At 43.6% G+C, this 22,162-nt stretch overlaps 1 protein-coding gene across 1 annotated transcript in view; it reads right to left on the bottom strand.

The window, feature by feature from the left end:
- The window catches only part of LOC126474711 (protein alan shepard), a 429,882-nt gene extending 408,532 nt beyond the window's left edge, over positions 1–21,350 (bottom strand). Inside the window, exon 1 of the mRNA XM_050102188.1 lies at positions 21,029–21,350. Within this exon, the coding sequence (XP_049958145.1) occupies positions 21,029–21,082 (54 nt within the window). The 5' untranslated portion in view covers positions 21,083–21,350. The remainder of the gene's footprint in view (positions 1–21,028) is intronic.
- Between the last annotated feature and the right edge of the window lie 812 nt (positions 21,351–22,162).

Below are 22,162 nucleotides of genomic sequence, written 5' to 3'. Positions count from 1 at the left end.
ATAATTTTTCTAAGGGGACGTTTCAAGGTGCTTTTTCGCAATCGCGGCGGGTTTTTAGTTTTTTAATATAATAATCAAGGGGATTCTGGTCAGGTGACTACACAGGCTATGGAACAGGACCTCCCCCTCCAGTCCAGCAACCAGGAAATACAGCATTGATATGGTTGCAGACATCCACACTGATGTGAGGCGGTGCACCGTCATGTTGTATCCAAATCATCTCATGAACAGCCAAGGGTAGGCTCACGAACAACTCAGGTAGAACTCTTTCTGCACGGACCTCAAGTACAGGTGGTCATTCAGACGGCCAGACAGAAGATATGAATCAATAATACTGTCGCGTATAATGCCGGCCGAGATATTCACGGCAAAACTAACATGATGAGGTAGATCTACTACAACGTGAGGGTGTTCCTCGTCCCACACAAGGCTATTCCTGCTGCTCGAAATACAATCACAATTTGATGAGGCCTCTTCAGTAAACAGTACGATTTGGGAGAAATCTGGTCCATCAATCCATTGTCGGAGAAACCGCTGGCACAATGGTCAGTCTAAAGCGTTGCATGGCCTCGTTATGGGTGCAATTAGTGTTCGTGGAGTACTCGCCATAAGTTAGTATGTGCAGAGCCCATTTCACGTGCAATACGACGAGTACTTGTAGTGAGGAGGTCCGTTGCAACTCGTTTCAGCACGACCTCCTCAAACTCGGGTGTGCGAGTGTTCCCCACGTTGCCAGGTCCCTAGTTTCTTCTTTCCTATGATCCAGTCTCCCGCATTCGTCGGTCGAGAGAAACACTCGTCGTGACAGATGATGCATGTTAGGAATTCGTTCCCTGTACAGCCTTTCAGCAGCGAGAGCATTGCAACGTACTTCCCCGTACACAAGGTGTACGCCAGTGAGTTCTGCGAAACTATACCGGTACCGCTCCATCGTATTGTACTGTACGTCTCTGAATATCACAGAATAATGAATGGATCTGCCGTTGATTCATAGCACATTCTGTCATGGGGCAATGTAAATAAGATATAACAGAGCCACCTCGTTGACTAGTAAAGTGCACTAAACCTGCATCATGACTCCTTGGTAGCCAGGCTCGTCGTCCTTGTTTCCTTTCAGGAAATACATAATGTACGTGTAAATAAACAACACAGTACGTTTAAACTTGTACGCATGTTAGATGCAAATAAGCTGGAAAACAGTAATGCTAGACAAAGCGGTAGACAAGTTTACTTCCATATCTCCTTAAGCTGGCTTCTCCGATCTCTGGTTCCCAACCTCAAATTGTTCAGTGGAGCATTCTCTGCATCGTGTTACATTTTTGCACGCTCATACGGAAACACCCTGAATAAGGTCGACGACAGAGAGAGATGTGAGAGGTATCGTTTAGCTTTAGGCCGCAGAAGGCCTTTTTCGTAAAATTTTCCGTTTGCCTTCCCCCCCCCCCCCCCCCCCCCCCCCCTGTAAAAAATTGAATGATATGGCGTCTCTTGTAGGAACTGTAATTGCTTTCAGGTGATATAGAGTTTTGTTAATAATAGGTAAATGTTTTGGATTGTAGGGGGATGGGAGTGGGCGTTTTTGAAGTTTCCGCAGAAGCGCCAAGCAATTGTTGCTTTTCAGCGCGCTCTAGCACCGACCCCGGTCCTCAGAAAATAAAAGCTGACTAGTGTTTTTTGTAGGAAATTTTGGCTCTGAGCACTATGGGACTTAACTTCTGACGCCATCAGTCCCCTAGAACTTAGAACTACTTAAACCTAACTAACCTGAGGACATCACACACGTCCATGCCCGAGGCAGGATTCGAACCTGCAACCGTAGCGGTCGCGCGGTTCCTGACTGAAGGGCCTAGAACCGCTCGGCCACGTCGGCCGGCTACGAAATTTTGTCTACTTCAATTTTGTATAGGCTGGCTATCTTAGAAAAACGTACAGTTTTCTAGATACAAGCGAAAAACTGAAAAAGTGCGAAAATTTAAAAGCTTTTTTTGCGATTTTCATTGTGAAACCGATATCCTAAAGGCAGCAAACATGAAATTTCGGTTGAACTCCCCAAAAAACATACAACAACTGACTTGACTATCCACGGTATCTCATGCGAGCGTGCTATTAAGCATCAAAACGGCATATTCTTTCTTCTGCACTGGACAGCAGGCTGCGAGCTTTTATTGCAGTCTGAGATATTTTTATTTTATAGTCCATTATGAATTTACCTGAATTCCGTGACCGTAGGTAGCGATATTAAGTTTTTGTAAGCCTAAATCTGTTTGTCGTAGAGGCTATTTATTAAAACAGAAAATATATTTGTGTGCCTCAACACACAAAATGAACTCGTGAATGCCGTTTTTTGGAATGATATGTCATTTTCTTCCAAATACTGTTCGATTTTCTTTGTTTGGTGAAGAATTTCCTGTAAATGGGTTGAACTGAAACAGCCTCGCTCCCAGTGCTTGATTTGTGACTGTACGCACCGTTATCTCGTACCGGTATCTCTGACGAAAAAAATCAGAACCACAAATTTTGAGATGTGGTACGATAGAACTCTTGCTGCGCTTGAATCGACGTAAGACAAGTCCTACTTGGTGTGATGCTGCACTGTACTTTATCTAGACTTTTTCTCTTCTTAAATATCTTATAGTTCAAATTTAATTATGTTCACCTTATTGTAATTTCTTTTTTGTAACAAACCATAAAGTGAGAAAATATTTAATTTAATTTAATTAACAACACATGTAATAAAAGATTGTTGATGCACATGAGAGTTATTTTTTACTAGTATAAATATTGTAGTCACACTTTTAAAACGCTCAGAAAAGCGTTAACGTTTTAAAAGATCTGTATTTCAGAAACACCCTCCTCCCCCACGGATCACTGTCTCGGATCCTCTGTTTTTACATATCACACAGTGCCCACTCCTATCTCATATACTGAAGAGGCTCAAGTAATTCCCTGAAGAGAATTCACAGAAATCCCAAGTACGGTATCTGTAACGATAACATTGTTTAGCAATCTCTATCTTTGCGTGGAGAGACTTGTGTTTCGCGGAACATCCTTACGCAGCAGCGAGGGCGCTATCAAAAGAAGTTACTATCGTGCGCACAGCTACTTGCGAGCTCAAAGGTTATCAACTGGTCACGCTATGTTTGCAGCTAAGAACTGCCTTCAAATGCGGCTGTCTGGCAACCAAGAATTTAATGATCAACGACGAGCGAAGAAAGAGCGTACCGCAAGCTAATGAAATACACGAATTACATCACAGTCCCAAAATCTACGAAATTCTAATAATAATACCTTTGCAAATGAGTACTCACAAAAATGCTAGCGATTATCACGGTTTGCTCAGACCTCGCAGAGATTAACCTGAATGGCACACTTGGAATGTCGGGTTCTAAAATGATTAATATCGACATCTCACAATTGTTTAGCAACATCAGAAAACGAAACTAGCATTTTTTGTTGATATTTATATCCCGAATACGATTGACTGGGCGAAAGGCACTGGGAACAGATTCTCCTAAAAACCCAGATTTTCTATTAGAAGCCTGCAAAAAGTTTAAAAGCAGCAGCTAGACAACTATGAATACCATGTAAGAACTGCTTTGTTGCTGGTCTAATATGACATATTACTGACTGTTGCAGCGATTGTTATGGTTGGAGCTTGTGTTATGTTAAATTGTCTGTGTTATGACATGAAAACAAACAGTGGTATTGCGTGGATAATACTTCTATATGTTGAGGATGAAAGTAATATAGTTTCCCAAAAACATTAAGGAAGAAAAATGTGACATTTTGTGCTAAGAGGCATTTTCTTACCAATATTTGCATATCACATGTGTGAACATTAACGTCCGATAAGATGAAATGTTCGACGGAACTGAAAATCACCAAAGAAACCTATTTATGCTAGAGAATGATTACCCAAACGTTATCAAGCGAGGTGGAAGCTGTTTGAGATACGCAAGTTTGAAACACTTTGGAGCATGAAACATGATGGATATCTGGTAGCCGGCCGTTGTGGCCGAGAAGTTCTAGGCGCTTCAGTCCGGAACCGCGCTGCTGCTACGGTCGCAGGTTCGAATCCTGTCTCGGGGGGCGTGGATGTGTGTGATGTCCTTAGGTTAGTTAGGTTTAAGTAGTTCTAAGTCTAGGGGACTGATGGCCTCAGATGTTAAGTCCCATAGTGCTCAGAGCCATTTGAACCACTTGATATCTGGTAATTTGTTTTCAGAGTGCAGTTATAAAATGTTTACAGACTTATCCGAATGGTTGCTCCACGTCTGTTCTTTATGTCCTAGAATCTGCAATTTCTGACGTGGTAAAATTGAGGCGGTACATTTACACTGACCTCGCACTTGGTGAACATTATCTGTGGTGTTGTACAAACTGGTGAAATGGAAGGCTTGCTTCTAATATAACAGAGAAGCTACTTAGAGAAAACCCGAGGATAAATTTTCTTCTTGAAAAGATGACTTGCTAGGTACGATAGTTTAATTAAATACCTGAATCTGTATGATAAGAGTGTTATGTCAGAGGTGTACCAAAGTTTGAGAAGTATTTAAGTCCAGGGAACACCGCCTTATTGTAGCACTGACCATGTGGACGGAGAGGTTTGAGTGTCCGCGTGAAGCTGAAGCCTCTACCGGCTGTAGTGTAGCTACGTAGTTACTGGCAGGGTCTCAGAAGCCGGACAGGTCTCAACGACTGAACCTGAAGAATTGTGACCCACAACACCCCACTCCTCTGACATCCTTTTTCTATAGTCCTTTCATAACACCATAGAACCCAAAGGCGAAGCAGGATAAGAGGAAAATTTCACACCTGTGATTCTCAACGATCGCGTAGGCGGAAGATGTTACACCAGACGGACTGGCTGTAAAGGCGCTACTCTGCTGTCCTTGAGCTCGGGACAGTTTGTTAGAGTTCAGGTTTCTGAAATCCAATGTGTCACACCCAGGTGCCGCGATGTATTGTTCCAGAATCATAGTGAGTAGGTTACTACCTCGCTAGATGAGATACGTCTTTAAACAAAAACACGCGAATGGCAATTGCTCCTGGCGTCTTTTATTAAGTCCAATGGCGATGGAATATGGGCGGTGGTAGCAGGCTTGCGTGACGCTGGAAGCTGCTAGTATGGACTTGTAGATGGGCGGCAGGTGTGTGATGGTCCTCTTCCTGAGAACTACTCTTGACTGCTCAGGAGTCTGGTCCTACATCCACCGACTGGGTAGGACCATCTGGACAATTGCTGTCCATTCCGAATGGGACACGGCGTAAAACACTGGGGTAAACGTTGTCAGTCACACTTGCAACTTGTTAGGAATCGGTAGAAAGGTCACTCATCTGTGCAAGAAAACAGAGAGAGAACTATATGATTAAGAATATTGAAACATGATGTGTCAGGACTCCTCTAGACAGATCAGATAGAAGAACAGCTCTCGTCACCCGCTATCTAGCTAGATTACAGATACACGTTGCTACCTTGAGTGAAACTAGACTATCAGATGAAGGACACAGTGAGACTAGTTCAAAGTACTCCTGGAAAGCATAGGATACAAAGGAACCAAGGAACTGTGGCGTAGAATTTGCAGCAAAAACAAAAATAGCAAAATAGCATCCATTAAATGGAAGAATTCTGACTCTTCGAATTCCTTTCACTGGAGATGGTTTTGTCTTTCCGTCTCCGCCTATGCTCCCAGTCAAGATACCCATTAAAGATGAACTCTTGTTACTTGGAGACTTCAGTACAAGGTTGGGGAGGAGGGGACAATCGTTTTTGGGGAAACAACATGGGTAAACAAGGTGCTGGAAAATGCATGCAAAAGGGCTATTTCCTGGTCTCTGCTACCATGATCTTTTTATCACCAATGCACAATTCCGTATGCCTTATCGTTTTAAGACTACATGGATAGATCCATGCTAGAAACAGTGGCATCTCATTGACTATGTCATCACAAGGTAATATTACTGGAAAGACGATCTGATCACAAAAATAGTTTGAAACATCGGGGTGACTGCTGGACTGAACAAAAAATGCAAGTTAGCTATCTTCAACAACAACAGTGTACAGTATAAAACGCTGCGGTCTTTATTGCGAGACAATTTTAGATCGACTTATGAAAACATCAGCTAACCAAACAGATGTCGAACAAGAATGGATTGCTTTAAAGAACACAACCTAAATGACTGCAGAGATCATTGGATTAGATGAAGAGAAATGACTAGTCTCATAACAATACGGAAATGATTAAGAATTTAGTAAGACTCGAATGGTATGTTTACCTATGTCTTGTTCAAGATCCATCTTCCGTAGAAAAGAAACAAGTTTTCAGGAGCTCAAACAGAATTGAGAACAGACAAGAACTTATGGCAAAAAAAGCTAAAGAACCCCGGACTCTGTCGGGTGCCAGGCACTTGCGAAGCTTTTACACTGGAATAAAAGTGATATATGGACCTGTTCGTACCTCATCAGGAACCCTGTAAGCTGACGACAGTACGTCCATCCTCACTGACAGTCGGGACATCTTGAGTCGCTGCAAAGAGTGCTGCGGCTCACTCTTAAATCATGGTGGTACTGCTACTGACGATTTCCTCAGACATGTCTTATAACATTCAGCACAGCCTTGCATTGAAGTACCACCGCTGTAGGGAGCGTGAAACCGAGAAAGGCACCCCCTAACGTTCCAACATCTCCCCCGAAGATCATTCAAAGTTATGGCTTGCCTCTAAAAACCAGATTCTTCTCCCTCTTTCTTCTGACGTGGGAAACCCGTAAGGTACTAACATTAACTCCACAACTGTCAAAATTTTTAATTGAGACATCAAAATTGTCTATGGTAATCACCACGGCATAAACTTACTCTCTGTAGATAGTAAAATGTGTGGTATAATTCCGTTGTATCGTCTCCGGACTCCTTCAGAGACTGTACTTCCAGATTCTCAGCGCTGATCTCGCTCCTCCAGAGGTACTTTTGGTACGATCTGTGCGTGACAACTGCAGAACATGTGCGGGGGACAACATAATGTTCTATGAGCTAGAAAAGGCCTTTGACGCGGTGCCCAGAGGAGCTTTGTGGAAGACCTTAAAATGTTCCGGCTGCCTTGATCACTTCACTGGACTGATTCAAGCTCTCCACGATGACAAGTCTGGGCAAGTCTTTACCAGGGTGAAGCATCTGATGAATTCCCTATTACTAATGGGCTCCATCTAGAATCTGTTCTCGCATCAATATTGTTTGCCTTGTACCTCGCAGCCATGCTTCACGAAACATCGTCTGTAAACAAAGCAAGCGTAGAACTGTCATCTATATTTGACAGAGGACTATTCAGACCAGACTCAATAGTAAACGGTTCACAAGTCTCACCCTCGTAATTGAAGTATGCAGAAGACGAAGTTTCTCCAGTCCATACCGCCACAGAGCGATCTGTAACTGTCTGTAAATTGGTCCATTAGGGCATATGAATGGTTTGGTCTGAATATAAACATCTGAAAAACAAAGGTATTCGCAGAGCCAGCTCTAGGAGCCTTTCCAGATTTTAGTATCTTTTCCCTGCACCCTTCTGACCATGCAGGAACTACATCAACAACTAATTGCTAATCGGTAAAGGTCGTGGGGGACATAAAATGTGTTGCTCATGTTACTTTTGGAAGTGTCACATCAGGTATTCCTGAATAAAGATCTGACACTATCCACAAAAATGACGATGTATCAAGCAGTTGTTTCTACCTTGGTCCATGGTTCCGAAACCTGGACGATATATCGTTGTAATTTTAACAAAATAGAACGCTTCCAGCAACAGAAGCTAAGCTACAAAAAATGGCTCTGAGCACTGTGGGACTCAACTGCTGTGGTCACAAGTCCCCTAGAACTTAGAACTACGTAAAAATAACTAACCTAAGGACATCACACACATCCATGCCCGAGGCAGGATTCGAACCTGCGACCGTAGCGGTCGTGCAGTTCCAGACTGTAGCGCCTTTAACCGCTCAGCCACTCCGGCCGGCCAGCTAAGCTACATCAAGAATATCAAATAAGATGACTTCATATCAAGAACAATTTTTCTTGAGAGGGCGAAGATTAACAGTATAGAAGCCACCGTCATTGGTCAGCAACTCCAATGGAACGGGCATCTCCTGAGGATGAGGAATCACACACTTGTCGACAAACTTCGTATAGTGAAGTGAGCACAGGTAGATGCCACCATGGTGCTCCTTTAGTGCTGTAAAAGGATCAGTTCCCTGAAGACTTTAAATATTGACCTGAGCAATTTGTGAGCCACATCAGAAGATCGTATTCGCTGGCGCACAACTACCTCAGCCGCTGTGTTACATTTTGAGCAAGAACGCCGAAAACTGGAGGAATGAGAAACGTCAGATATGAGAAGTTGGTCAGGCCCAGCCACTCCCTCCGCCCTCTGTTAAGTGTAATTTACGTGGTTGCAGGTTGAATACCAGGTATGGCCTGTGCAGCCATAAAAGGCATCTCCCACACTAGAACTGTGATGCAATAAAGGATATAAAGGAGAAAAATGGAAACTCAGATACGAGTATCACACCACGGCGACGACGTATACTGAAGATTTCCTGCATTTTGCGATCGTCCAGACCACTGTGCTTCGACGTGGCGTGAAGTCTTCGCAACGTAGTGCCTTTTAAGAGACTATGGTATATTCAAAGAAACCCCGGTAACGTTGCTGGCCTGTGCCGATACAGGCTCTGCAAAGCGTTCGCATCATTTTTTTTTTTTAACTATGCGTTGTTCCCTGCTTAGTGACTATAATTGTGTCACGTTCGGGATGCTATGTAAATGACTACAATCTGAGGTACTGGAGGGCAAGATCATTACAGTACTTTTACGCCACATTAAAAAATTCCTGTGAAAACAAGTTCTCGACTCCAAGGACACGCCAGTTTTCGGTTCTGTCTACTGTTCGAAAAATGTCTTGCAGTGTCCTCGTGACTTGCATAGTTTGTGTTTCTTTGATCGGAAGCCTTGTTATCGTACTCTTTTGGTCACAGAAAATGGCTGCGTTATTAGCGCTGTTTTTTGGCTGTAATCGTCAACGGGATAGTTTGGTTTGCGTAGACTTCAGTCTAATACATGGCTCTAAGGGTTACTCAAGCTCTACCAAGCAGCCATTGTCATTTTATAGAAAGAAGAGTTGTCAGCACGGGAAGTTGCCTGGCGATTAAATTTGAACATTCAACGCTTATCTTGAGACACACTGTTGTGTCCCAGGTGCAAACTACCATATGGAAAGTTGGAATTAATTACAACTTAGAAGGTTTATTCTGAAAACAACGTGAAACATAACTCAGTGTAATCACTCGTGTCCAGGTCCGTAGCCAAAGTTCACAATAACAGCGTCGTGACTGAGAAGAGACTTGCTCAGTACTCCAGGAGGCCCACCAGACGACTCCCCTTCCGGGCCGCGACTTCATCACGTGGGGCTGCTTCCTGATTGGCTCCGTCGGCTCCAGCGGTATGACTGCTGCATCTCTTGCGGCGCCCCCACTGTGAGCACTTTGAAGTATGCCGCGCTGCTGCCGCTGGGGCGTTGGCAAACGGTGCTCGAGAGGGCGGAGACCGCGTCTTGCGAGCAGCAACCGCGCGGTATGGACGCACGGCACGACACCCACAACAATGAAGACATTCCTCACAGGAGTCGTCTGCATTCAGCAACGGCAACTAATGACTGCTACCTACATATTATCGCACGCACGTACAGGATACGCCAACGAATCGCTCAGCCCTACAGTCAACATTTCGATACGATGGATTTAAAAGGTACTCAACAGCGTGGTCATCAGCGCCCTTATGGGTGTATGATTTGCACGATGTCTGTTCTCAGACGAGAAGTTATTGCGACAAATTACCGGGAATTCGATTTATCAGTAAACATTTCGACGATGGGTCCGTCTTCCAAGATGATAATGCATGACGACACCGTGTCCGGCTCGTGAATCCTCTGCTCCAGAAGGCATGAATGACAATCCGTATCTGCTGACATAAACCCAACTGGGCATGTGTGGGACCAGTTGAAACAGTTGGACAGCACACCACACGAAGAAACACAGTATTGAGAATCTTCCACCAGCATATTTCGGTTTCAAACATGCACTTTCAAACGGACTCCCTTTATTTTGGTTATTGGTGTCTTCATTTCACGGTAACGTTGTTTCTTATTTGTTTAGTATTTCTTATTCTTTCATTTTCTGCTTCCCTTGAATTTAATACCACACACACACAAAAAGACAGGCACTTTTATCCTCGCTACAGAGGTAGGTGGCATGTAGCTATTTTCTGTGGTCAATAAAGTATTGAGAAAGAAGTCTGCAGTCGAAAAACTACGCGAGTCATGGGTGGAGTGCACGCCTTTTTTCTTGAGCAGTTGCCAGAAAAACCGGTGTACATCTTGAAATAATTGACTTCTGAGATAGGAATTCACTTCTGAGATAGGAATTCTTATTTTCCAGAACGCATATTAATATACCACCACAGTAGTCATACTCTTGCTAGTAGCTGCAAAACTTTTGAGTATCTTATGCAACTATGACCACCGAACACACGAATTATTTTTTGAAACTTCCTGGCAGATTAAAACTGTGTGCCGGACCGAGACTCGAACTCGGGACCTTTGCCTTTCGCGGGCAAGTGCTCTACCATCTGAGCTACCCAAGCACGACTCACGCCCCGTCCTCACAGTCGTGCTTGGGTAGCTCAGATGGTAGAGCACTTGCCCGCGAAAGGCAAAGGTCCCGAGTTCGAGTCTCGGTCCGGCACACAGTTTTAATCTGCCAGGAAGTTTCATTTCTGCGCACACTCCGCTGCAGAGTGAAAATCTCATTCTGGAAATTATTTTTTGTCTGGGATGTATGTCAGAAATACTGCTCTTTGGAGTAGAGAAAAACCCGAAAGCACAAAATACGAATTATATGAAATATACTTTACTTTTCCTGTTTGTTTTTCATCCACTTTTTCTTGACCACGTGTCTCCACTTCGATATAGATGAAACATCAGCATAGTCACACGAATTTTGTCCTGTATGTAGATCAACGCAATTCAAAAGATCAACACATTTCAGTGGTTCGGTGTGCATGATAACGAGTACTTCGATCGCCTTCTCTATCGAATACACTTCGTACACTATAGCCGTCTCGCTAAGTTGCTGAATCTGTGAATCACTCGCCGATGTTCTCGTAATCTATGTCTTCCCAACCAGAACTCTGTATTGTACAGAATAATATTCGTATTAATTATAACAGAGTACTTCAGATTTTGTTTTCTCTATATTTTTTTTCAAAAACCGCCAAACTAATCGGCACCCTGGTAACTTGCTGTGCCTCTAAAAATTTTACATCCTTAGTGTCCATATCCAACACCAACAGAAGTAAAATGATCAGTAGCCTATAATAATAACTAGGGGTTCCTCTTAGCTACTGGAATGTAGTCGAATTAAATCACGTGATGCTGATTACATCAGATTAGGAAATGAAACGCTAACAGTAACAGTTTTGTTATCTGGACAGCAAAATAACTGACGACAGCCGAAGTGAAGAGGATACAAAATGCAGACGCAGTAGCAAGAAAAGTGGTTATGGAAAAAAAAGATACACTTGGTAGCACCTAACATTAATTTAAGAGTTACAGAATCTTGTTTGAAGGTGGAGTGCAGTCTTGCAATGGAAGTGAAATGAGGGTGATAAATAGCTCAGATTAAGAGAGATGTTTCGAAATTTATGGCTACCGAAGAATATTGGTGATCAGATGGGTAGATAAAGTAGCTAATGAGGTGAAAATGAAACGCAATGAGGGAAAAAAAATTATTGCACAACCTGAGTAAAACAGGATAGGAACGGAGACATCCAATTGTTAATGGTAGTATTAGGTCTACAAATTTAATTACGCCATTTTCCACTAAGTTCGTGGCTGTATTGTGAAAAACTTTCAAAAAAGACACGATTCAAAGTACTGGCCACCGCTGGCCACTACTTTCTCCCATTTTTCTGACAGCGTACTAGACCCGCGGCGGATGAACTTTTGATGATGATGATGATGATGATGATGATGATGATGATTGGTTTGTGAGGCCCCAACTGCGCGGTTATCAGCGCCCGCACAAATTCCCAACCTTTGCTCAGTCCATTTTGCCACTTTCATGAATGATGATGAAATGGTGATGACCACACAAAAACCCAATCATCTCGAGGCAGGTGAAAATCCCTGACCCAGCCGGGAATCGAACCCGGGACCCCGTGCTCGGGAAGCGAGAACGCGACCGCGAGCTGCGGATGGCGTCTTTCGAGGAATCGATCCCAGTTTGCAATTGTTAATGCGACCAGAGGGGGTGGCCCGCCAGGTCGTGAGCCGCTGATCAGAAAAGGTGGTAGTCGGAGGGAGCAATGTCTCGAGAATACGGCTGGTGGGGTAGGGCTTCCCTTTTGAACGTTTCCAATTATATTTCGACGGATTTTACGTAAAGGAGGAGGAGGAGGGGGGGGGGGGGGGAGGAGGAGCGAACAAGCCTCGTCATGCCGCAGAATCACATTTTCATGTCCATCGCTGTATTGTGGCCATTTGTCTTTCAGTGGTCGGCTCAGACGCATTAATTGAGTCCGATAACGATCTCTTGGGATTGTTTCCATCGATTTCAGTGGCTTCGAAAACCTTTCTTCCACCGCCATGCCTGTCTTCGACGTCAAAATCATCGTTTTTGAAGCGTTAAACCATTCTCTGCTAGATCTTCCACTAACAGGTGCCACAACATAGTTCTTATCCAGCATTTTATGAGTCTCAGCCGCAGATTTCTTCATGTTAAAGTAGAAAATTAAAACTTCCCGCAAATGACGAAACTGGACTCTTAAGTTTGACAAATTCAAACGAGAATAACTTCATAATGCAGTAAAAAATAGAGTAATATCTTGATGGAGTTAAGTTCATAAAAGTCTAAGCTTACTGTATGACACGACCACCAGCGCTACCACTTGTCGCCTCTGACGTCTATTGCAGAACGGCGGAAGCAAGGCTGTAGACCTAATACGCTTGGGGATGGGGGTAAAGTAGTAGTAATACACAGTACTAGCGTGGGTAGCTGGACTGATTTGTTCGAGTACTGATGACCACCCATGTCAAAGTGCCTAAGGGCTATATTAAGGGCAGGAGTGTGGGGTCTACGACTGGGCAAGAGGACAGGATCATTGCGAGAGGGTAGAAACTGCAGGTATCTGCGATTCGCGACCGTCGGGCAGCGGCAGCAGACAGCGCGCTGTGGAGTGTGGATCCTGGAGCGGTGCCAGGACAGCGCGCGAGCCACAGGTCCCCCCCCCCCGCAGCTTTTTGCTCTTCCGGCGGCAGCGGCCGCGCCCTGACGTCACGCCACACCCACCACTGCCACTGCTCAGCCAGCGGCGCGTGCTTTCGGCCTGTCGCTTCCCCAGTACATCTGGCGGTGCCGCCCCGCCCATCGCGACACGCTACAGGGCGAGGGGAAAAATCTGACAACGTAATACACACTACTACTGTCACAGCCATATTCGAAAATTAGCGGACGCCCACTAAAGCATTCTTTTTCTGCTAGATTCCTTAAGTTCGTTTATGCCATCATTCAGTTTAATCTACATGTCTCGAATCTTATACAAGCAACAATTATAGTTTTTTACTGCAATAATAAATGTATTTTTCCTCTGTGCCAAAAAGCTTCAAGAGATACATTAATTCGCAGTTACGCCTATGTCTATACTCTGTGAACCACTACAGTATATAGAAGAGGGTACGTCCCACAGCAGCAGTTACTAGAGCTTTCTTTCATTCCTTTCACGTATAGATTGCGGAAAGAATGATTGCTTAAATACCTCTGTGCGTCCTGTAATTAGTCAAATCTTTGTGATCGCTTTGGGAGCGATACATAAGGGTTTGTAATAAATTATTCCTCGGTTCATCACTTAAACTTGGTTCTTGAAATTTTCAAAGTATGTGTCCTCGGGATAGTATGCGTCTAATTCAAGCATTTGTCAGCTCAGTTCTCTCAGCATGTTCGTGGCTCTCTATCATTGGCCGACCAAACCTCTGATCACCCGTGCTGCACTTCTCTGCATACGTTCAACATCCCCCCTAAGTTGTGCTTGGAACTGGTCCCACACACTTAAGCTATATTCTAGGATGGGTTCCACGAATGTTTTGTGTGTAGTCTCCCTCGTAGATTCGTTTTATTCCACTATCATTCTAGAAATGAACCGCAGTTTTCCACCTGTTTTAACTACGACTGAGCCTATGTGATGGTTTCGTTTCATATCCCTACAAAGTGTTACACGCAAGTATTTGTATAAGTTGACCGATTCGAACTGATAGTCACAGGATTCTAAGTGACTGCACTATTTTACATTTCTGGACATTTAAAGTAAGTTGTCCATCTTTGCAATGCTTGGAAATATTGTTAAGATATGAGCAAATATTCGCGTAACTTCTTTAAGACAGTACTTTATTACACGTAACTGCATCGTCTGTTAGAAGTCTGAGGCTACTATTAATATTGTCCGCAAGGCCATTAATAAACAACATGGAACAGTAAGCATCAAAGTTAACTAGTTGAGTCCTTCCTACCAAAAAATCTTTAACCGAGTTACAAATTTCGCTTTATGCCCCATACGATCATACTTTTGATAATGAGCGTATTGTTTAACGGAATCAAATGGTTTTCAGAAATCGAGGACTGCATCTGGCGACTTTTATCCGTGGCTTTCAGTATCTCGTGTAAGCAAAGTAAGAGTTGTGTTTCACGTGAATCCATGCAGCCTGGCACGAGTCACACTGATATCAAAATCTGTTTTTAACACACAGACAGTTAATTTTCTTTTGTTTCCAGTCAACGCAAGATATGGATTTCCGCTGATTTAATGCTTCGCTCGATACAGCATTTCCATCGTCGTCGCCTTTACATGCTGCTATTTCGTTAGATAATTTCGACTGGTAACCTGTCTTATATGGAAAACACTGAAAAGAAGGGGCAGAATGATAGTACATCCGTTAAGAGGCCAGGGAATAACTTCAATGGTACAAGAGGGAGCTGTAGAGGGTAAAAGCTGTAGAGTAAGACAGGGATTGGAATATATCCAGCAAGTAACTGAGGGTGTAGGCTGCAAGAGGTACTTTGACATAAAAAGGCTGACATAGGAGAGAATTCGTGGCAGACCATTCTACACAAAATTTACTCGAACGTCGTAATAAGAGGAACTTTAATGTATGTCCGGATTTCTTCATTGCTGAAATACGTATTAAACATGACATAGTGCTGGGTGATATATGGAAGTACAATTCGCCGAATGAGTTCCAGCCATCGCTTTGGTGATGGTATTCTTTTACACAACATTAAATTTAACGGTATCGTGATAGGACGTACTACGAAAGAGAAATTCCGCGATTAACAGCCTCGTAATTTCTTTGTTGTGGTGTGTTAACACGGCTGCTGAACTGAACTTTGTCCAGTACACCGCAGCAGAGCACACACAAAGCAATTTCACTATCGATAATAGCAGGACGCATTTCCTATTCAAATAATTTCCTGTTCTAGCCCTGCGGAATTGCATATAAATTGTCCACTGCATAAACGAGATGGTGTAGCTCCAAGACCGGCAACGCGAACTATCGCTTTAAGCTCAGTTCGATGAACCATTTGAGTACACGTGCATTTGTGGCATTTCCAGTCACATCGCTTTAAATTAAAATACGTCTGCATTTTACACTCGGAAGTAAAACCACACAGAGTATATTTTTGCTGGTATCGTATGTAATCCAACGCCTATTGTCATAGCAACCGTAAACTACAGACACACAAAACGAAGAAGGGCTTTTTTACTCTTTTCATTGAAGGTGGCACGACCAATTTATTAACTTCTTTGAAGTATCAAGATGTGCTGCATCTGAAAGACGGGTCTTCAGACAAACTAGACCAGCAAACGAAAGCAGTGGAAGTAAGACTTTTGAATAACCTACTTTCGGTTGGATCTGTGAAGACGGCTTTAAACGACATCAGGCTTAAAGTGCTAATTCGCATTACATGTATGCAAGTTACTCTCACCGTATAGTCCTAAGCAAGATGTAATGTTTCACTGTTCAAATGGCTCTGAGCACTATGGGACTCAACATCTGAGGTCATCAGTCCCCTAAGAACTACTTAAACCTAACTAACCTAAGGACATCACACACATCCATGCCCGAGGCAGGATTCGAACCTGCGACCGTAGCGGTCGCGCGGTTCCATACTGTAGCGCGTAGAACCGCTCGGCCACACCGGCCGGCTGTGTAGCTACACATGCTGCATTCACCTGGTTCCAAAGCGCAGATATCTCCTGCAATATCATTCGGATGAGGTTCGATCTTCTCATGGGGGTGGTCCGGGTGGTGCGACCTGACCCATCTCGTCGTGTTCTGAGGCCTTCCGTGAACCATTCTGCACACACCGTTGCACTGCCGAAACACTTTGTCCCACGCGAGCAGCAATTTCCCAGATGGATGCTTCACATTCTCTCACTGATTAGACGGTACGGTTCACTTACACGTCTGCGAGCGAAAGGGTGGATACTCAAAAGGCTTGCGCTAAGAAGTTATCTGGCGTAGATCAAACTACTAATGGAGAACGAGGTCCTACTTTTATTTCATTTTATTTCACTGTAATCGGGTGTTCGCACATTCTTTCATTTATCCGGGAAATATTATAGTTCCTTTATACAGCTAGCAGGCCTGGTCGCGGCCATAATTGGCCGAGCGCAACAGCGCCTGATAAGACCTGGCTGGTACACAGAACGTGGAAGTCGGAATAAACAGCTACGACGCTGTCGACACACACACTTGAGCGCACACAGAGCTCAAGATTGCTTATTGCATCACCGCCATCTGAAACACTGCAAGCAAGTATCTGACGGTGGACGATTACGATGACAGCGAAGGAAGAGCAAGAGCTTCAAGCAACTCCCACGTCCGCACAGCCAGGAGTGGTAGCCCACAGTTAATGTTGTTTATCTTTTCACAGATAACGCAGATTTACTGTGCCGCACAAACCAGACATTACGCACCAGCGAGCTGGCAACACGGCGGCTTGAAGTTCAGCATCTGTCAGCCACTAATTACTCCCCAACGCTGCAACTACTAAAACACAGCAAGCAAAGCCGGCGGTCGGTTTACCTGCTACCATCTTCGAAAATACCTCTTACACCTTATTCTGAAGTTACTCTTTTTCGTACGAAACCCGATAATTTAAATCATACCTAGTGGACCACCACCTGTTACGGACTTTTCATACAAGCTCAGTTTTGCACTGAAGGAGGCTTGCTGTCACAATGAGGCTACAATCTTGAGATGGGAAGAGAATCTGTATCTGCCGAGTTACGACCAAAGTTTAAACTAAAGTGCAGTTGTAAACCGAGTGGAATACAACTGTAAAACTGACTTCTCTGCAGCTATACGTCTTGCGTAGTACTTTTGTAGTTGGAGTTTTGGATTAGAAACTGAACAATTAGACCTCTTGGGAGGAATAGCGAAGAAAAGAGTCAGTAAAAACCGTTCATGGGTTTCACAGATATTAGCAAGGCTTTGTAACAATTTCAACTCCGAAATACGTTTCTAAATAGATGCCGTCGTAGTTTATACGTGTCCGGTTGATCACGGCCCTAAGTCGGCGCACCGATGATAAGCTCAAATTAGGCATAGGAATTACGTGCGAGAGGGCAAATACATTCCGCTTGATTCTGTTTCATAGGTCTCAAATAATTAGCTCAATATGGCAACCCACAAGACCCTCTGATAACACTGCTTACAGTCAGCTACTTCCTGAAAGTGAAGTATATGCCATACTGTGTGTTCTGCACCAACTGTCTCTCTCTCTCTCTCTCTCTCTCTCTCTCTCTCTCTCTCTCTCTCTCTCTCTCTCTCTCTCTCTCTCTCTCTGCTCTCTAACCACCATGTCCGTATCCTGTTCTTAGCCTTCGCTGCCTAGTTCAAAAGGTCTCCGAATTCAGATACTATAAAATGCCAAGTTCTGCAACTGTCCAACGCTTACGACCATCTTTACCATTTTTAACAGTAGTTTACATCAAGCATCACCGCACAATGTTAAAAATCTTTATAGCAGCTTTATTACAATCTTTTGTTTCCGTAGCGTAGAACGGAAAATTCACTCCGAGAAAGGTATATCATTACTGCTAGTAGTTGCGTTTCCGTGTTATAAACGGGTATACGAGACAAGTTTGCTATTGAACTTTGTGCACATCAAAAAATTCCAATAATTAATTGCCGTTGCAGGGCACTGAAATATAGAAATATGTAGATAAAAAGGAAGTACGTCAGTTTTTTCTTACTCTCATTTAACTTTTGAAGATAATAAGATAGATTTACGGAACGATCAGTTATTGCTGATCAACCAGCTCGGCAGACAGTCATTTCTGTTTGCTTCCCTTCAAATTAACGATGAAATAACTATCAGTTCAAACAATTACCCCTCAACACTGCCACTACCAGAATATGGATTAACTTGGGATTCCGTGTAACGAAAAGCCCTGAATATTCTGACAAAATCTCAGCTGTGTCAATTTGTCGCCACTGTGCGAATAAAATGGTCTTGTCTAGTAGGCAAGCTGTCTTTCACTGTTCTCTCTCCCCAATTCCGGTACGGTGAGCACGCAACGTTTACTGAAAAAAAAAAAAAAAAAAAAGAAGCAAGTAGTTATAAGCAATCTGCGTAAACATCCCTTTCTCCATGGAGCTAACGAATACGGTGCATCAGCCGCATAAGGCCAACGTCCGTGCCAGCCGTTATCTGTTTGTCCCACGGATACACACACAATCATCACGTATTATCAAGTAGATGGTTCTTGTCTGTGCAGCTGCTTTAATGTTAAACCACCAAGGCTTATCGACTGTCTCAATTACTCTCTGCTCCTAGTTAAGATAAAAATATAAAAATAAGGACAGAAAATCTTAGGAACAAGTGTTGCGGCAGCACACAGTATAATATTCGACAACTGTATTCCTTACGTCTTACAGTTTTCCCAGAAAGTAGTTAGTGGTACCCTTAGATCAGAAGTGAACGCTATTTACATTCAAGTTAATTGCCTTTCATCCCCAAGTGCAGTCTCTGAGGGCGTACTTTTCAGATGGACGTAGGCGCGCAATAGCTCAATGATTACTTCAAGGCATGACTAACACCCCTCCCCCCCCTCTTTCCCCCCTCATCTAATGTCAACTAATCGGTGAACGACTCACGCTGGACACCGAACATTCAGCAGTTAGGGGTCTTACATGAAGGTTGTATTTACCGCGCGTTATTTTCGGCCACAATTTGAATACAAACCGACGAAACTGCGCGTATCTGTTAAATGCATACGAAGGCAGACGTTTCCGGATGGATCCCCAAACTCTTCAGTCAGGTTACTTTTCTTACAAGTTCGAACAGGACTCGAAAATAGGTCACACAAGATAGCTGCCAGGTTGGTGCCGCTAGAGCAAACAGCTACTGTAACTGGTTGACCTCGATAGCATACCTAGCAAGGTCGCAGCATGCATTCTGGGCTATTCGGGCGCCAGTAAGGATGATTTTCCAACCGGCTTCGAGGCAATCACGGCGGCGCAGCCAATGGACCGAGACAATCTTGATGTGTGGCCATGTACGGAGAGGCAATTTCGCCTTCGTAGTTACAGCGATATTGTTCTCACAAACTTTTAAGAACGAATTTCCCTAGAGTTCTCAGCTCTACGTATATATTCAAACTGACCGTAGCAATATCGCCGCTTCTGAGAGATCTACTAGTTAATACATGCAGTCACACGCAGAAGATTGAAAACTACTAGAATCTTAAAAGAAAAGAGCAACTTGATGCTATAAATCTCTCTGGCTTCAACTTTTTGTAACAGTACATCATCTTCACTACGAGCAAATGTGGCCCAGTCAAACGAGTTGACTCTGCGGCAGCATTGACGTGTGCACTGAAGATAACGTACTATCTATAAATCAGCTGAACTGATTTCCACAGGCTTCTTTACCACACACCAATGCCATGTTTGTAGTACGTGGTAACTTTTTCCGCATTCCCTTAATGCCACCAAGGTAACGGCGCTAACCATTATTTCTAGCATATCAAACAAACATGGGCTAATCAGGCTAAACGTAAAATAATTTCTACTGGACTACTTCAGCAGATAGTTGCACAAATGATCTACGAATGTTAAAATCTCTACCGATAAAACTGAAAATTATGTATTGCAGGTTATTAAGTGACATCTTTTAGTTGCAAAACTTTATATGTCACAAGTAGCTTTTTACTGTTATATGCCGTACTACATGGAACACATACCACTTACATTTTTAGCGACAGTCTCACCCTATGCGTAATTACATACACAACAAACTTCTCAACCAGGAAATAAACTCCCCGTCTATGTACAAAAATGTGGTACCTATGTCTTGGGCTATCGTTTACGTAATGAATGGCAATACAATTTTCAATGAAGGATTGCGAGTCCAGTTGACAGAGGTCGTTTAAGTGGTTACGGCTGAATTGAGCCACTGTAATACCTCTGCGGTCGGTCCTTGTACACTAACATAGATCCAGTAGCTACAGCACCCACAAACATGTATGTTTGATCGAACAGATCACAAACATCGAACTACCGCCCCCAAAGCTGGGACCACGAGGACACCGGCATATGACCTACCGCTTACGGCTTCCGTAACCGCAGGTAACAAGTGAGTAGCGCGTGGCAGCTGGCGCACAGTACAGTAGTAAGCGGCTTGCCCGCTTCCACCACTCACGAAAAATCAATACGCTGTGTTCATAGTTTTTGAAACCGTCATAATAAAACACCTTCTGGCCACTGCAGATTACTGCAACGTTTGTCAGAAGTTCAAATGCGCGATCTTCGTGTACGACAAACAGCGTCACTTCCATGGGTGTGGTCACGTGCCTAAGCCGTAAGTTCAAAAAGAGCACTTTTCTACTATCATGATGAGATACAACAAATGAAGTAAGAACAAGACAAGACATACCATCATTTTGTAATTTAATTTCCTCGGCGCTGAGTTTTCCATCCGGACTGCCATGGTTAAACGGCTACTGTCCTCCTAGTTGACAACTTTAGGGGTGTGCCTCCGTCACTTCAACTTCGGGGGAAAAAATCAATTCACCATTCCAGCACTCCAAAAAAATATCTTTAGCACACTTTCATTTCACCAATTAAAGGCCACCACTGATTGAAAAACACTTATAAAACCTAATGCGTTACTAAGATACAAAATTAATAATATATTTAATTTCTTTAGGCAGAATCGTCTACCAAGGAAACACCACACCCCACCGGACTAGCCACCATCTTGGCACTGACGGTCAGTTCAGCGAAGACCGGCGGCGGCGCTGCAGGCACTGGCCGGTGCAGAGCGCATGCGCGACACGCGATGGCTGCCTCCCCACCACTACCCACGCGTCGCGACAGTGTTCATACGAAAATTAACTACCAGCATGGCCGAGAAATGCAAACTACAGTTACCAGGCAATTACGATGCCGATCGACATTCCTGTTACGCCATCACGCAATGTCTGAACATGTTACACCTGATGTTTCACAGCAATTTAAAAATTACACTTATATTAATCCCACGCGTCATGTGTTTCGACAAATGAGCGATTTAAAAGCATATTCTGCACTGTCCATGATGAGATAGAGGATGGGGGGACGAGTCGCACAATATTCACGACGATAAAATCGAAACGTAAGCCATAAAGTAACTCCCATTAACAATACGTGCAGTGATCCGCAAAGTGATAAAAAAGTCCTCGTAATAACGATAAACATAGCTGTGTTGTTTCAGCAATCATTACAAAATAAAATATATGTTCTGAGATCTTCATATCTGTTCACATTTCATCTTTTTTTTTTTTAATTATAAAGACAGTTCCCTTTAAACTGCAGAAAATCCGGTAAGCCTTAGCGAGCGCGCATTACGTATTCAATGATCCGTGTCTATTCAGTCCATATTATTGTTGTAACCACGGGTTGCGCACGACCGGCTATACTTCGTTGGCGAAAGACGTAGAAAATCGAAAGAGTTTTGACGTAAGTGTGTCGCTAAAGGTAGCAAATATGCCTGATACGGCGAGCGTCATTATGAGTTATCAGTCTAGGG

The sequence above is a fragment of the Schistocerca serialis genome, chromosome 4 (genome assembly GCF_023864345.2).
Source record: "Schistocerca serialis cubense isolate TAMUIC-IGC-003099 chromosome 4, iqSchSeri2.2, whole genome shotgun sequence".
Taxonomy (NCBI): Eukaryota; Metazoa; Arthropoda; class Insecta; order Orthoptera; family Acrididae; genus Schistocerca; species Schistocerca serialis.
The sequence above is the reverse complement of the archived record's forward strand: the minus strand, read 5'-3'. Positions and strand labels throughout refer to the sequence as shown.